General features: G+C 42.5%; 1 protein-coding gene and 1 non-coding gene across 2 annotated transcripts in view; both read right to left on the bottom strand.

Moving 5' to 3' along the window:
• Nucleotides 1-5930, bottom strand: part of egfra (epidermal growth factor receptor a (erythroblastic leukemia viral (v-erb-b) oncogene homolog, avian)) — a 39492-nt gene extending 33562 nt beyond the window's left edge. The window contains exon 1 of the mRNA XM_028976211.1: nt 5662-5930. Coding sequence (XP_028832044.1) covers nt 5662-5737 — 76 coding nt within the window. The 5' untranslated portion in view covers nt 5738-5930. The remainder of the gene's footprint in view (nt 1-5661) is intronic.
• A 3702-nt stretch (nt 5931-9632) lies between these two features.
• trnan-guu (transfer RNA asparagine (anticodon GUU)) lies at nt 9633-9706 on the bottom strand. The gene has a single exon. It is a non-coding gene; the product is annotated as a tRNA-Asn (tRNA).
• Between the last annotated feature and the right edge of the window lie 7409 nt (nt 9707-17115).

Genomic DNA, 17115 nt, shown 5'->3' with positions numbered 1-17115 from the left:
GCTCCACCCACAGCGGGAGCGGATGGGGTTCCATGAATCAGTTATGATGAATTATTGAGCCCTCTTCATTATCTCCAGCAGGTCCTTGTGATAATGGCCACAGCCGGTTTACATTATCGGTGCCCCCTAGAGAGCACACGCGGTGATTCAGTTTCCTATCAGGCCTGAACCTGAGCTCCCAGTCTGCCACACTGCCACGGACAGTCCATTGTTTTCTTGGCGGAGCGTCAGCAGCTCTTCCTCCTGTGTGCCAGATGAGGTAAACAAATCATACCAAATTAGCAGTGAGGAGCGGGGAAAAATATACATAATAAATCAAACAACCTTGTATCAATTCAAGTACAAACAGAGTGTGGTCATGCTGGATGCTGAAGTTAATCCCATTCCAAAGCTGACACCAAATCCCAGAATAATGTCCCTTTTGTGTGGTGCTCCAGGTTGCCACGGAGATGTCAGCTCACATTCACACTTGCTCAAAGTCTTTAGAGCAGTGGTGTAGGAGAATACCCTAAACTGCCACCATTTCCTGCCCACTTTCACCCTCTTGTTACTCACCACCCCAACCCTAGACATGGAGCAATGTGGATCAGATCAGATCTTAACAGAAGCTGGTGATGCTGCTGTTGACAAGATAACGACCCCTGAGCTCAGTCAGACAAAGGGTTTAAGATTCCTGCTGCATAATACCCTGTATAGTGGAAAAAAAGAACCCGGACCAACACAAAACCTTCATTTAGAGTGTGGTTCAAATGCTTGAGACCACCTGTGAAAACGCTTTTGTATTCGCCCTTTGTTAAATTATAACTTTGTGAGTGAAAAGCTGAATCATTTCCCCTTTTATAGTTAGCACTTGAGCTGCATGGGTTTATGCACACCAGCATGCTGTGAAAATGTTCTAAAGAGAGGCAGTTTTACTGAATTCTTGCTCCTTTTGTACACAACACAGACAGAAACAGTCATTCCAAAAACCCAACGTTTCAATGTGGTCTCAGGCTTTTGATGCACACTTTAATCCCACACACTTTATAATGTGGTTTCATCTCTTTCTCTTGTTCTCGTTTGCATTAGAGTGTAAATTCAATGAGAAACTCTTCAATAAGCTACCAGTAATGATTAAAAACCAGGCCTGATCTCAAGGACCCTCCTTGAGGTATATAACTCCGATAACTTCCCAATCCTTCCCACAGCACGTCCTTGTGAGTGAGAAAAACAGGTTTTTAAGTTGCAGCGGAGCGATACATGTCTAGACCAAACATGGACATTCATAAGAAGGAGCCCTTGAACCATATCCTCACCATAGACTGTAACAAGCTGGCAGATAGCTGGGAAACGTTAAATGTGCTGATGACACATTCGGCCTTCCATCACCTCTCAACCCGAGGCTATAAAACTACCTGGTGACTCTCCTGTAATCGCACATGTCAACATATTGGTCGATTAAGAGCTCCTGCTCTCTGGGACAACACCTCGCATGGGAAGGTGTCTCCTCATGACACCGATAATCCGATAACTGGGTGGAGAGAAACGTCATGGCCAGAGAAAGACAATCCATCCATGATGGATAATCATGCCGTGTTCCATTAAGTGGCAAAACACACAGTTTACTGATAGGCATGATTTGCGAGGCCACAGTCGTATTTTTAGACTCGCCATTTGCCTCATTGTTTGACATCTGCAGGTTGGGCTGCGCGAGACTCTTCTGGGAGGTGAGCTGTTCTATAAACACAGAACAAATACATTAATGATCATTTGCTCTGATTTCTTCTTCAACACCGTGGACACGTGCTGGGAATAAACTGTCTGAAGGGGCTGACGTCAGGAGAACAAGAAGCCCAATCCCTGTCTAATAAAACGTTACAGTCAAGAAGAGACTGGGACTTTAACGTTGAATTTGCTTTTTTTAAAGCCAGTGACCCACCCACAAAGCGTCAGAACACGCCCCCTTGTTTACATATTGCCCCTGTGGGAATGGGTGGGGGCATTTTTTTCGTGCACAAGGGGCATTTGTGAAATGTGACTGTACACAAGGGGGATTGAGAGGTGCGAGACCCCACCTACACCCCACCACTGACTCCCTCAGAACCTGCTGTTAGCATGAGCAGGCAGAATGGGGGCTGAGCGAGGAGAGAGATCGGAAGTGGCCTTTTATAGGCAAGGTCAGGCGCATGATGAATCTGAAATTTCAACATTAGTGAGGCTGAACCCCAGGGGTGTCGGAAAAGGGGGAGAGGTGTACATTATTCCCTCATCCAGGGATCACTCCATACCTGACCGCTGCATCAGGAGGACCTCCTGTGTGTTCCGTGGTGAGCCATGGATGTGGTCTTCAACCAAACTGGGTCAGATTAAAAAGTGTGTTTGCAGATACGTGTGTTTGAGAGAAGAGAGCTGAGTCAAAAATGTGTCACACTCCCAATATTTTTCTCTACAGACTTCCCCACAGATCCTCCTTACAGTCAAATCTCTTTAGAGCTGCTCCCTACATGGCTGTAAATGAAGAGTGCACGTACCTGCGGCTACTGAAAAAAAACATAAAACCATTGACATAAATCTCACAGAAATAAAAAAAAAAAATGTATAAAACATGGTTTGACAATTCATCTTCTTCATATGCTTCTTCACAGCATTTGCAGATTTATCATGCATTACACATCATATTGAGCAGAAAGGCGCTTTATTTGTGCGGTGCTGCAACGTATGAGGTGGTTTAGGATCAGGTGATGAATTCAGTGACAAAACTTGAAGCAGTTGACGCTTCATCATATTTAGCTTGAACAAACAAAGTCAAACTAAATGCAGGGACGAAAGATAGAAGGCGAAGCGTTGGCTTGCAGGGGCGGCACAGCTAATGAGATGTGACAGATTAAAATGCTTTTTTCCAGTTCCAAATTCCAGGGTCTCTTTCCACTGTGGACAGCATGATCCATTTGATCATGGAAACACCATAAAGTCTGCGTCTCTGGCCTCAGCCATGTGCTATTTTAGGGGGTCAGTTGTGATTTGTAAAGCCTCAGCCTTGTTGAGCTCACTTCACCGAGACACAGGCATATTCTTTTAAAACACATCCTGTAACTAGTGAGTAACTATCCGGCATTCGCACTGGATCCTGCCAGACCCGGCTCCCCGGACAGCAGAACATGTGGCAGCCACAGGCCCGAACCCACACAGCAAACCAGATCGCTTCCTCCTCTGGGTACTGCTCATCGTAACAGCAGGTCCAGCGCCGCCAACACCTTCAGCAGATGTGGGTTCTGGGAAGCCCATCAGGCCGGAAAGCGGAGGAGCCCAGGCTCGCCTCGGCCTACTGATGTTACGATGCCTCCTGGAAATCAGGTCTTGCAACGAAATGGTAGAGAGCTAATGGCTTGGAGATGTGCGTGATATGGGATTCTGAGAAGGGCATGAAAAATCTCAGAGGCTCATGATGGACCTACCATACCAAGTGTAAGCAAATATGTATTTGTGTGTGTGTGTGTGTGTGTGTGTGCTAAAACAACACGAGGAACAGTTAAAAATGTACCTGCTCCCTACCGTCCCATTCCGCCTTCTCTTATCTGATCGCAGGTTATCTTTTAGACAGAAAGACCTGCTTGGAGTGTGAGGGCGTCGGCCATGGAGGCATTTACGCCCTGTACTTCCGCCGTTATTAACTGGCCAAGGTGCTCCGGAAAATCCCTGCAAGTTCCATCCTGATTAAAGAAAACTACGCACGCCGCTTGCCAGAACGTAGAAGAGCGTCGCTATTCCCTTTAGATATGACGGGGGAATTCATTGCAGAGCGGTGCGTCAGCAAATCATCTTCAAGTCACTCAAAATCACCGGCAGGCGCTGGTTCCGACTGTTCTCTTGTTTCAATAAACGAAGTCAAATCCCTTCAGACGGCCATGGCAGGATGTTCAGCCGCTCTTTATATTCATGCAAGAAACAGGAACACAAATGTTTTTTTTTTATTGTATAAAGCAGTGTGCAGCAGTGAATACGCTGAAAGGGATTTGGAGTCTGAGTACCCAGATTTTGAGAAACGCTCCACACGCAGCCCATTGAGACATACTGTATGTGAAATAAATATTGTTGTTGTTGTTGTTATCATTGTTCATTTTTTTGATACACTGTTGGGAAATTACGTCTTTGTGAATTTTTGTAGATGGCATCTTTCGAAATGGCTGCAACTGTTTCCAGATCAGTTTTCTTATCAGAAATGGGTGTAATATAACATTTACCATAGATTGTGGGCACTGGCATTTGGATAATACATGATGTTTCAGGCACGACTGGCACGAAAATCCCAGTAAATGTCAAAATCGCTTCCTTCTATCTCATACTGTGGATGCTTAGGGGCAACATATGGAATTTCAAACTTGTTTCTACAGTAAAACGTTAAAAAAATGTCTTTCTGAAACATCTTGCTGCCCCTGCAGCACAAAGCAACCTACGCACCGCACACGCGCGCTTATCTGCTTCTCTTATGGAGAAAACAATGCTCGATAATAGGAGAGCTGTGATAAGATAAATAAGGGGTTGAGAAATCTCTGGCAGGTAGGCTGTTCCGTAGCCGCGTCGGTGCTTCTCCTTGCAGCATGTCGTGAAGAAGCCGGGCGCAACAACAACATCTGCTGGAGCCCTGGGCCAACGGCGAACACGAGCAACGCCAAACAGCGACGAGGCTCCCTGTAACAGGCCGCTTCAGGAACCGGGCACGCGTGTAACGCGAACCCACGGGTCAAGTCCAGCAGGAGGGGCGGCTCGGAGGCCGTTTTGTTTAACTCTCCTGAAATATTTGGGAAATCTGTCTTTTGGCTCACAAACACTGCCGACTTGTTATGGTTGCGTGCATATCGCCGGCTGAGATGTTTGCCTGGAACGTAGCGGACGAATGCGGCTTCTTCTTTGCCTCCATTTAACAGCTTATTACCACTGAGCTGCGCAGTATTACACCTTTATATAATTTACCACTTTGATTTGAGTTTACGACACACAACGGGAGTCACGCCCACTTGTGTGTCCATCCAGAGGAACGTTATTCAAGCATCAGGACAGATTCACTTCACTTTGGCCATTTTTCTGACAGCTCAGACATCTTAATTAATTGACTTTTTAAAAAAGAAGTCCATGTCAGTGTATCCGGACAGACAATTTTGTGCGATAAAAAAAAAAAAAATCATCTGCTCACAAGGCGCAATATTGAACACATTTGACTGCAACAAGTGAAATGCGAAATGAAAGAGAATCTCTGAGCAGAAAAAGCCATAAAAAAATATGAAAACACCGGTAAAGCCAGCAGGACCGATAGGGCAGGGCATCAGGGGGTCACCAGGCACAGACGGAAAGACGGACCCATCTGTCGCCCGTCTTCCCTGGCAAATGCCGGTGCCCACAGACCGGTGCCAACCCCAACGCCTGATCGCTTTTTACTCACCACATAAAAAGCTACTAAAGTGTATTTGACTTGTGTAAACTGCCACAGAGAGACAACCCTCACAAAACCTGTTACATTTCAGTCCGGTTATTGCGAAACATCAGGATTTCCCGGCATCTGGTGACCGATCACAGAGGATGAAGAGGTGCTGGGTGATGCGGGATAAAGTCACGCTCATCGCTTTTATAACTCCGAGAACGGGGGACATCACGCCCCGTCCCGTCCCGTCCCGTCCCGCGACTCACCTTTCCTTTCCGGCGCGCAGCAGCTCAGCGCCAGCAGGCAGGACGCCGCGATCCCGAGCAGCGCGCCTCTTCCCATGACTCCGTCTTCTTCTTCTTCTTCTTCTCCTTCAGCCGCTTCAGAGACGCGCGTTATTCCATGCCGCGCCGGAAACGCGGAGAACTTCACGGGGAAAGTTTGACAGCTCCACCTCCTCCACGGCAAATCCCAGAATTGTGAGACTCCTGGCCGGAGTTGCGAGGCGCTGAAGACGTGACGTCAGCGGGAGGAGGATCTGGGGCGGACTCAAAAAGTCAGGGGCGCGATGAGCGGCCAGAGTTCACTCCACACGCAGAGGTGTGTGTGTGTGTGTGTGTGTGTGCGTGCGACGGCATTGTTGTAAATCAGAGTTGAAGGAAGCACACATACTTGCATAAATTATAGTTGCCATAGGAACCAGTGACTGGTCATCCAAAGGTCACATCAGGCAGAAGGGTTAGAATATCCTCATCACCTGCAGTACAGCTACAGGGCTGAGCTGGTTTCATATTACACACGTAATATTATTTTTTCTTAGTCAATTCTTACTATTGAATGAAAGCAAGACATGTCACGCAGATAATGTCATCTTAAATAATACAATACTTTATGAGAATTACTGCCATGCAAAACATATTTCAGGAGACTTGTTTACGATGCAGTCGTAATATCTGTGTATCCGAAGGGGGGGAAGTACTACTGCAGAACGTAATGTTCAATTCAAAATTCAGTTTTATTGTCATCTGTACAAAGTACAGCGTACAAGATTCAATGAACGCTTGTCCACAGTGAACACAATTAATGTCGCAGCATACCGAATACACACTTACTCAATGCAATTATAAGTCACATTTCTGCAACAGCGCTTTATAGTACTAGTACAATAAGCAAATCAAGTAAACATTTGTGCTGACTGATCTGTTCAAAGAAAAATAATTCCATAATAATATTACATTTCTGAGTGACTGAAATTGCTGGGTGAGCAGATTTTATGATACATAAAATGTGTCTCATGAATGTTTTAGCATTGCCACTGTATAGCTAACGCTGCCTTCAGTAGGTTGTTTTTTTTAAATAACGAAAATGTATTTAGTGGAACGTTTAACATTTACAAATATGAATAAATAAAATTTAAAAAATTTAAATTATATAAAGCCAGCACTCATTCAATTCTGGGCCATGGGCCGGTACCAGGCATTTGATTTTTATTTCCATGGAAACAGGTACATGATGCATCACTGACTAATTTTAGAGTGCATAATTACCAAATACTAACAATAGGTTGAGTAGCTCTTAACACACACATCATTAGGGAAGCAACATGTTTACACCCGACAGTAACAGAATATACTATGGGTTGAGAAGATATGACAAAGATAATCAGTGCACACTGTGATCTGCAATGCAAATTCAATTTGGCTGTGAGAAATGCTAATTGCACGTCATAACTCGTAGGTGGACGGGGTTAGCGGTAATTGTGCAGTAATTGTGTGATCCATCTTCGGTGATCTGTTTTCTCTGTGCCACTGGAAGCAGGAAGAATTTGGATCCCTGAAACTGGAAAGGCTACAACATATTTCTGCACAAACAGGTACATAGCTTCAGTTGTCAGAAGATGTTACTAATCTGAAAATTAGTAACAATAAGAAGATTAAATAAAGCATTTAAAATTCTACATTAAGTACTGTTATACCACTTTTCCCCATACTTTCCTTTTTCCCAAATGAAAGCTTTTGTTACTGAACCTTTTGCGATGGACATGGTATTGTATAGGGAGATCTGTCTTGAAGTGTTCTAGTTTGGGGGTTTTGTTTATCTAATATTTCTGAAATCAATTGATTATCACCCTCCTGTAACCTACTGAGATGTACCTATTGCAAATCAATCATGTTCCATAACTGGTTAGTAATAATCAGGGTCATTGCTGCCACATAGTGTACACACACACACACACACACACACACACACACCTACAGACAATTTAGAGTTGGCAATAAACCCAGTGCACATGCCTTTGGATGGCTAGAGGAAACTGGAAAACCCAGAAAAGGCCCATGCCAACACAGGGAGTGCATCCAATCTCTGCACAATCAAACTCACATTCTTAACCGCCGCTCATGGGCGATCACAATGGCAAATAAGCATTGTCTCTACACTTGGTCTTAGGCTGGTATTGGACAAGACAGGTGGACCCATCATTGTCGACCAATGAAGGATGGGTAGAACCAGTGACATTATGGTGGAAGCCCATGGCTCGTTGATGCAGGTTGGTATTGAGGGCAGGCCCATTTGGTCATTCTAGTGTGAACATCACAATGGTTGAGATTGTCTATATATGTTCAACCATTTCAATTAAACCTACAGAGTACAGCAGGCTTGCATCAAATATTCAGACATCTGCTATGATACGGACGGCGAACCTGACTATCTGTAATGTGTGACGTTAATGCAGAGAAGATTGGCGGTAATTCATCCTCCCGATTATGGTTTCCGTCCAGACTCTGTGGGGACTGAAGCAAGACAACTCATTAGTCACCGGTCATTTTTTTCTGCTTGACATTCATCTACCACAGCTACCTAATGCCCGAGCAAATGGGCCATATAATGACATTAGGAATCTTTGCAATTTGTGGCCACTTGAAATGTATCACTGAAATTTCATAAAAGTGTGGCCAGGTCAGAAAACACAAGTACCACAAGAGCTCTTGGTTTCCAGCACCAGGACGTGCGCTAATGCTCATCTGAAACCGCCACGGGACTGTGGTCAGCGGGTCTTGGGAAAAGGGAAATTTCCAGTGATTCTATCGTTCAAACAAGTGAGTGGAAAACATGTAAACAGAGGGAGAAAGCTGAGGTGAGAGGGCCAAGGGCCTAAGAATACCTGGAGGATGGAAAAGCTGAGCTGAGTCCACGCGTCACCCTTCCAGATTGAGATGAGATTCTGTGGAGTTTCAGGAAGTGCTTCCCAAAGCAGCTTGATCATGCAATGCACAAATTATATACTAAGATCGTGCAATATCCCAAGACAATAACATATTATTCAGGCTTATTTGCATTAAAAGGGGGAACATTCAGATTGCATTTTGTCAATGAGGAAAACATGCACATAGAACAACAGGAACGTTTTTAGAAAGGTATTACAAATCAAAGGCTGAGTCACGCTGGGGAGGATTAAGCGTTCAACATATGTGCTTGTTTCTTGCACTGGAAAGATTAAAGCGTTGCACAGAAAGCTTATTTTAATCCCTTATTGGTGAGAAGTGATTAAGTGTAGACTGTAATTCTCCTCTGTCTCTTTCCTTTTCTTTTTTTTCCTCTCTTCCACTTAAAGAACAAGCACCCAAATCACCACTCTCGGATTAAAATGTACAGAAGTACGCAGATGCAGGTGTAAAAGAACCCTTGAAAATGTCTATCTGTTCTGCAAAAGTTTGTCATTCGCTTCTGATTCCATCTGTTTCAAAACGTTCCACTAATGACATGAGCTCATCATCTGTGGTGCCCACTAACCACCAGCCTGGGCCGTCCTGTCTGGAGGAGGGCTGTTCGCTATGGAAAGGGGATAAGCGTCTAAAACAACATCAGCAAATTCAGCTCATTTGCCTGGGCACGCTGGTGAAGGAAAAGGTAGAGAACAGGTAGAGAAAGAGGAGTCACGGCGGAATGGTACAGAGTTAAATACAGCATCATAATATGCCTCGGAGTGCCATTAAATGTCAAATAAACATTGTCATTTGCACAGGTGGCATGTTTAGGTTTGTGAAAAATAATTTCTAGCACTAAAGCAACCCGTACGAGGTGAAAATGCTTTAATTTTGCTCAAACTTAGACTGAAGTGTCAGAAAAACAAGTGCTCATAACAGCGTACGCCACCAAAACAGCAAATTACAAACAGAAATGGAATGCCTATGTCTAGGTAAGGGATTCTTATATTTTAAATAACGAAAAGATGACCCGTCCCTGGGTGGGCTCGAACCACCAACCTTTCGGTTAACAGCCGAACGCGCTAACCGATTGCGCCACAGAGACTTGCTACTGGCGGCGGACACGTGACTTTACAAACTCGAAAGTAAAGGCAGCTCAGAACGCGCACCAAATTTTCCCCCACAATATAGAAACTCCAAATAAAAGGTTTCATCAAAGAATTACAAGGAATAAGTATGCTCTTAATTTCCCAAAAAATAATAAGCAATGCTTTTCGCGCATAGATTTGATTTGTTCAGCAGCAGGCGCAGTGACCGAAACACTAAACAGACGAATAGATTTTATTTGGCGATTGAACCGAAGGAGCAACGTAGCGGACAGTAACAGCCACGACCATCATCACATGGCCACGTCTCTTCGTTCGTTCCACGCAGTTCGGCCCCCACAGCAGGCGTGTGCGCATGCGCCCAGCGACAACATGCGCCGGGGTATGGCAAGCCATGCGGCCCGATAAACGCCACTTTCCCGACGTTTTTTTTTTTATAATTATAGTGATCTCCACCCTGTGCGCGTCACAACCAATGAAGACATATACATATTAGTTTTTTTGCTGCTCTTACCTTTGTTCTATCCACTTTCTGCCGTGACAAATGCAATTTCCCACTTGTGGGACTAATAAAGGTCTATATTATCTTATCTTATCTTATCTTATCTTAAAGTTGACCCCTCAGGGCCCAATCCGTCCAGCACATCTCCTAGGCTGCACCACGGCTGCATGAACGGCATACAGCCTCTTTCCACCAGATATGAACCACCATGTGGATTTATATCACCTAACTGATGAATTGTTGTGTCCCTTTGTCCAGGCGAGTATTGTACCATCAGGGTGCAGCCATGGTCTGGACTTCTGGACATCTTCACGCAGAACAAATATTTTACAAATATTTCTGTATAAGCATTAAAGTCATTCACACAACTCCACTTCACACATTTGCACACCTTCACCTTACTCGTTCCATATTTACAAATATTTATATTTGCATATTTGTAATACTTGAATATTTGCAATATTTGTAATATTGAGGTCAATAGCAATATAATACAGTGTATGATGTATATATTACAGTGTAAGTTTTGAATTTTGAATTTGAATTTGGTGCAGCGTAGGAGATCTGGTGCGGTCCGAAGTTCTGAGTTACGGTTTGGGTCCCGACTGTTCAGCTTTACAGGTTGTGAAGCACACAGGGCGGAGATCATTATAATACAAGAAAATGTGGTATTTTACGCAGTCCTGGGAAACAAAATCCAGTTAATTGTTAATTGTTTTGCCATTAATTGCATAGAAAACGCTGTCAATTATGTTTTTTTTATTGCGTCGTGAAAGTGGCCACATCCACCTCCATACACACACACCCACGCACGCCCTGGTACAAAACACGCATGGACACACACACACAAGTTGCACGTCGTCGCCTCCGGGTTTCACAGACTCAGTTGTCGGAGCATGCGGTCGCCATGGCTCCCCTCTTACAGTAAACAGACACACAGTTCCCATCCTAAAGCCCGTCCAGGTCAATCCCTCAACCATTTCATGAGGAAATGTCCCAGGGCTTGGTCTGGGATTGAGCACTGGGCACATGGATTGAGGTATACTGAGTGAGTGACTCTTTCAAACATAGGGGTGGTAGTAGCCTAGTGGTTAAGACGCTCGCCTGTGAACCAGAAGACCCAGGTTCAAATCCCACTTACTACCATTGTGTCCCTGAGACACTTAACCTTAAGTTGCTCCGGGGGGACTGTCCCTGTAACTACTGATTGTACGTCGCTCTGGATAAGGGCGTCTGATAAATTCTGTAAATGTAAACATGTGTGCATTATTTCTTGGCGCCTCTGCAGACCTCAGGAGCTGTGATGTTGGAGAAGTCCCTGCTGCTGCTGAAAACTGTGGACTGAGGGCCCTTATATTCATTTCAACCTTCACCTGTGTGGGTTTGGGGAGTTGTACGCCAAAACGAATTCTTTGTTTTCTTCTTTCTGTGAAAACAGGAACCTTGAACTGATCCCTGGTTAAGCTTTATTAATGTCTATCGAGCACCGGAGACAGGGCCACTCGCATGTAATGAGGGAAAGAGATTATTTCATTTTCCCAGGCAATATACAAGATCTTCTGCACTGAAAGCATGGGCAGTTGTAACTAATGACTGCTTCCCCTTAATGAGAAGTACAATTACCTGAAGATCCAATTAATTTCTATGGGCATTTTGTTTTCAGTCTAATATAATCAGAACAACATAATAAAACTACATGTACGTCTTTCCTATCTTGGAATCTGAAAAACAAGCTAAGAACTTTGACCGTATTATCATAAATATATTAATTGTAGCCCAGATAATTACAATCTGTTTGACCGTCTGTAAGGGTTGATTGAAATAGCTGAAATTCATGGTGGTGGGCCCCACACCACAGCCACCAACATTTTGCCTTTTTCTTTAATGACACAAACAGGAATATTCTCCTAAAAAGGCAACAGGATTTCTCTGGCAGAATCACAAAAGAGAATGGCCATAAAATGCAAATTATCAATGTAACTTCTGTTTTGTGCACTATTGTTGCGTTAACCTTAAACATTGAGATCATTGACCTGCTCATGAATACTTTTGAATTTTAAACACTGTGTTAAAACTGTAATTTCTCAATAACAACGGTCAGGATTCTGGAACTGTCTTCTCTCACCTTTAAGCAATTGATGTGCATTTAGCTAATTTAGGCCTCGTTTTGGCTTTGAAATGTCATAATTTTTAAGGTCACATTTATGTATAAAATCTAGATTATTGGTTGAGCACAGTTATATCACATCCATAGCAGATTGATGGATGTTATAAATTTAAGGTGGTAATTAACCTAAAAGCCATGTTCATTTGGTCTTTAAGATTGTATTCCAATTAATTAAGTCTTGACTCATACTGTTCTACACACAAATAAGGACTTGCTGATTATTTGTAGCTAGACAAGCTAGGTCTCCACATTCTTTCCTTTAAGAAAATTCTGAAGTTGCCCAGTGTGTATTTGGATAGATGTTAAAGTGATTGTCATTGTGAAACACTGCAGCACAGCACATGGTGCACACAACGAAATGTGTCCTCTGCTTTTAACCATCACCCTTGGTGAGCAGAGGGCAGCCATGACAGGTGCCTGGGGAGCTCAGTGGCACCTCAGCTGTTCAGAATTCGAACCAGCCACCTTCTGATAATGGGTCTGTTTCCTTAACCCGCTAGGCCACCAGGTTAACAGGTGGCCTTGTGGGTTAACGTGCAATTAAATTACCCCCAAAGGTGCCTAAGTGTCGACTTATGCGCTGGTCCATTTTCAGAAGGTGACCTTTAAATGGAAACAACAGGATAATCCTTTTTCTTCTTGATTATGGCATGGTGTGGTATTTATTTTATTTGTTGTTCTCCCTCAAGTTGTCTTAATATGTCACTATGTCATTTATATCTTTATATGTCATTTTCGTCTATTGTTGCATGTTGACAGTAGTGTAATGAGCATATATCATGTGATGTACATTTAAACTGTATATGTGCAAAATAAACTTAAAAAAGGTGTTGTTCATCTTGTGAAATGAGTCTTTGTATCAGGCGTATGACATCACATGATTTGCACAGTACTGTGTATCTTCTTCTTGTGGAGTTAGTACAGAAATTGCAGCATGTGTTCTTGTAAATCTTGGCATGTTCCAACTTATCCACCTGCATACACACATATACACACACACCCATGCACACCCTCCTACAACACACACACACAAACACACACACAGATTCAAGTAAACTAAGTCCTAAGGTGGTTGCCATGGCACTCTTCCATCAGAAATGATGAGATGTGAGTGAATACTTAACATGGTCTATGTCAATCAACTCTTAAATTAAAAGCAGGCTGTTTAAAGAACACATATAATATACATGTGCAAAATGAACGTACTGGAGGAAAAGGGTGTTGTTCATCTTGTGAAATGAGTCTTTGCACTGGGGGGGTAGGACATCACATGACTAACACTGTACTGTACATCTTCTGCGTTATGGCAAATGAATGTAACCAAACAAGAAAATGCTGCTTTCTCTTCTTCCCCTCCCAGCTAGAGTGAGCAACCAACCTTTTTTTTCTTCAATTGTACTCATTTCTGAAAATCTATGAAATGTTAGTTAGTATGCTTCCTGGTAGCTACAACGAAACATTAAAATTAAGAATTGAGTTTTTATCAATATATACACAAAACTGATAAGATAAACAATGATAATAATAATAATAATAATAATTGTTATTATTCTGGTTAATATTTTATATCATATTATTATATATTATCAAAGTTATAATAACATTATCAGACTAATTTAGTCTAACACCAGATAACATGAATTAAATATAAATTTACAATCCTTTCCTGTGATCTTTTTTATTTGGTTATTTTTGTATTACGTCAATTATAAATTCACTCATAAATTAATCTGAATGGATGAATGTTTGAAAAAATAATGCTTGTGCTCAAACACTTAAGTACAAAAACATCCCACAGTAAAAAAACGCAATTTGTGCACACTCAGTCTTCCAGACAGTCTATTTCCAGACAGACAGGAAGTAGTGAGCGTCATCACACACAAAGTGACAGTCAACCTGCTTGCGTCTCAGCATGAATGACTCCACGTCTATATTTTGTTAAGGATGTCAAGAGGACCTGAAGAGGCGCTCTCTCTGTCTCTAAAATGGAGGTCAGGAAATTATCATTGGTTACCTTCATTTCCTTAAATGGGATGTGTCAATGTCCATTTCCACCCTGTGTCTCCTTCTCCTTCATATTCTGCGGATTGTATCGTAGACTGAAAATATGTACACAGGTCGTAGACTTGTATGTCCCCATGGCTCTATCATCAGCTAGGGCTACATATGCAATGTGTTCTGTAACTAGCACCTTACCAATGGCTGAATGCAAGTGGCTTAGCCATAAATGACCAAACTCAGAATGGCCGAACATTAATGGGCACATTTTAATTAATTTGTATTTGCAAAAACTGCAAACAAATGGTAATTTATAAATGGTTCAGGCTAACTTGATTCTTGGATAAACTTATGTAATTACATATCCCCAGGGCCTTATTTACTCAGAGCTTTGCCACTCATGGTGCACAAGCTTAAGTTCCTCAGCGGTACCAGCTTTTGTTACCCTTCAATGAGCCTGTGTACTCTCTTAAACAGGGGTTCTGTCTAGAACCGTGTCAGGTGTGTGTCTGAAGTTGTTCTTCCTGTCTGGCCTTTGTCTACTGATGATTTACGATGCCTTCATGTCACGCATATGTCAGATTTGATTAATTACGTGCAGAGCTTTTGCAATGTCTGTGTACTGGACTGTGTTATAGTACAAAAATTTATTCAGTGCAGTTCTGTACAAAAGGCTGGGAAAACAGAGATGAGAGAGGAGGAGAGACATTTTCATGTCTCATCAGCCCACCATTGGACCGTAGCTGAGTTCATATCCCCTCCACCGACAGCGATACTGATCTGTGCCTCACGTCACCTCCGTTGCCGGAGATGGGGATTTTTGTTATGCATGTGCATCAGCAGGTGGTGCTTTTTCTCCCAACACAATTGAAATATGTTGATTAGCAGTAGGTGAAGAGAATATTGAAATCCTCCCAAATGCTTAAAAATGCAAGACAATTGCATTTTTCTTTGTAATGTTAAACACATTTTTGGGGGGACTTACAATCAAATACAGTGAATGTAAGATGTCAGATCAGACAACAAATATCTGCTGACTAGACATCAATATAACTAGATTAACTTGCTCAGATGAAGCACTGATGTGATCAAGATGTAGAAGGATGTTCACACTGCCGGCGCACTGGATGGCAGCTAGACTGGGCAGGTCTCATCAAGCAACCAATGAGGGGTATGACAGCAAAATCTGGCCTCCAGTCAGCAATGGCTTTCATTTAAACTGACCCCTTGAAAACACGGCCAAATGGTGCATACAAAGGTTGAATGGACAGGAGTGGCCACTTCTGCTTCCCAGTATTTAAGTTAATAGTAATACTGACCACAATTAAGTTTTTATAGTTTAATATATGATATTATATCATTTTAACTCTTACATAGCCTTTAATGCTTACTTATTATTAGTGCTTATTTTTACTTTATTTTTATTTATAGTCATAAATATATGTCTGTCTCTCTGTGCACTTGTTGTATGTCTTGTATATACATTGTACGTACATTGTATGTCTTTCCCTCTGTGCAGTTGTAGCATAAGCAATTTACTTCGGGATTAATAAAGTTTTCTGATTCTGTTTCTGATATGTACAGTTATAAGGTTATAGTTAATACTATTATATATTAGATGTATCCTGTAAATCTTTTCATTTTAAACTTTGAAGTAACACCTAGAGATAAAGAATGGGGTGTTAACTGTTTAGCCATGTTACTCAAGGTCATGGCTTCAGGAACTCACAAAGGACAGGTAGCCATCCCACCACAGGGTGCACACACACACACACACACACACACACTGATGCCTACATTCAATTTGTAGTCAGCCATCTACCTAGTCTGCATGAGGGGGAACTGCATCATGTGGAAACCCTCACCAGCTTGGGGAGAGCATGCAAACTCTGCACACACAGGGTCTGGGATTAAAAGTTAGAGGTGTGAGGCCACGCCACACTGCCGCAACGCCGCACCACCAACCCACGAGGAATTAATTTATGTACAAAATGCAATAAACACTATAGAACAGCAAAAAAGTGCGGCCTTACAGCGTATAGATTTGACACAATTAAAAAATATTAAAATTAGGCTTTACCCTAAGCCCTGACGTTATTGAGCATTGCATGAGAACCAAATAATAATAATAACATTATTGTGCAGTTATTCTGTCTCTTGAAACAGCTGAAATGGAGAATTGTCTACATATTGTATGTACGCCTGCATCTTTGAAAGGAATAGACAATGAATGGCTAATTGTGTTCAAAATTAAATATGCTGTTTTTAATCAACCCTATTTTGCAGTAAAGGTTGATGATGGATTTCTGTATGGATAAATCTGTACTTCATGAAATGAAAAATATCTTGAATGGATCATTCAGTCATCTGTATGGATGTGTTAACGGGATGTTGTTGTCAGGGTGAGCACAAAAGGAAACGTGGTTAAAAACACACACCCACACAATCACTAAAATGGGGACAATTTATGCACTGCGACTTCTCACCAGTCATCTGACAACACGCCGTTGTCACTGCCCCCGTGCTGGAAGAGTAAAGATCTGTTCACGTCCCAAAATGAAATATTTCATGTCTCTTTTGCTCAGCCTGAGCGTTTCTCTCACTCCGTTCCTCCCTCCCTCTGAAGATCTTCCCTGGTTACTGTGATCAAGCACCACTGTGGGCCATATGGATCTACTAATGAGCAGAAGCAATTTCTTCCATGCTTCAGTGATGTTTGCTCATGTGACACCCTGCACTGC

This window comes from Denticeps clupeoides, chromosome 4, assembly GCF_900700375.1.
Source record: "Denticeps clupeoides chromosome 4, fDenClu1.1, whole genome shotgun sequence".
Lineage (NCBI taxonomy): Eukaryota > Metazoa > Chordata > Actinopteri > Clupeiformes > Denticipitidae > Denticeps > Denticeps clupeoides.
The sequence above is the reverse complement of the archived record's forward strand: the minus strand, read 5'-3'. Positions and strand labels throughout refer to the sequence as shown.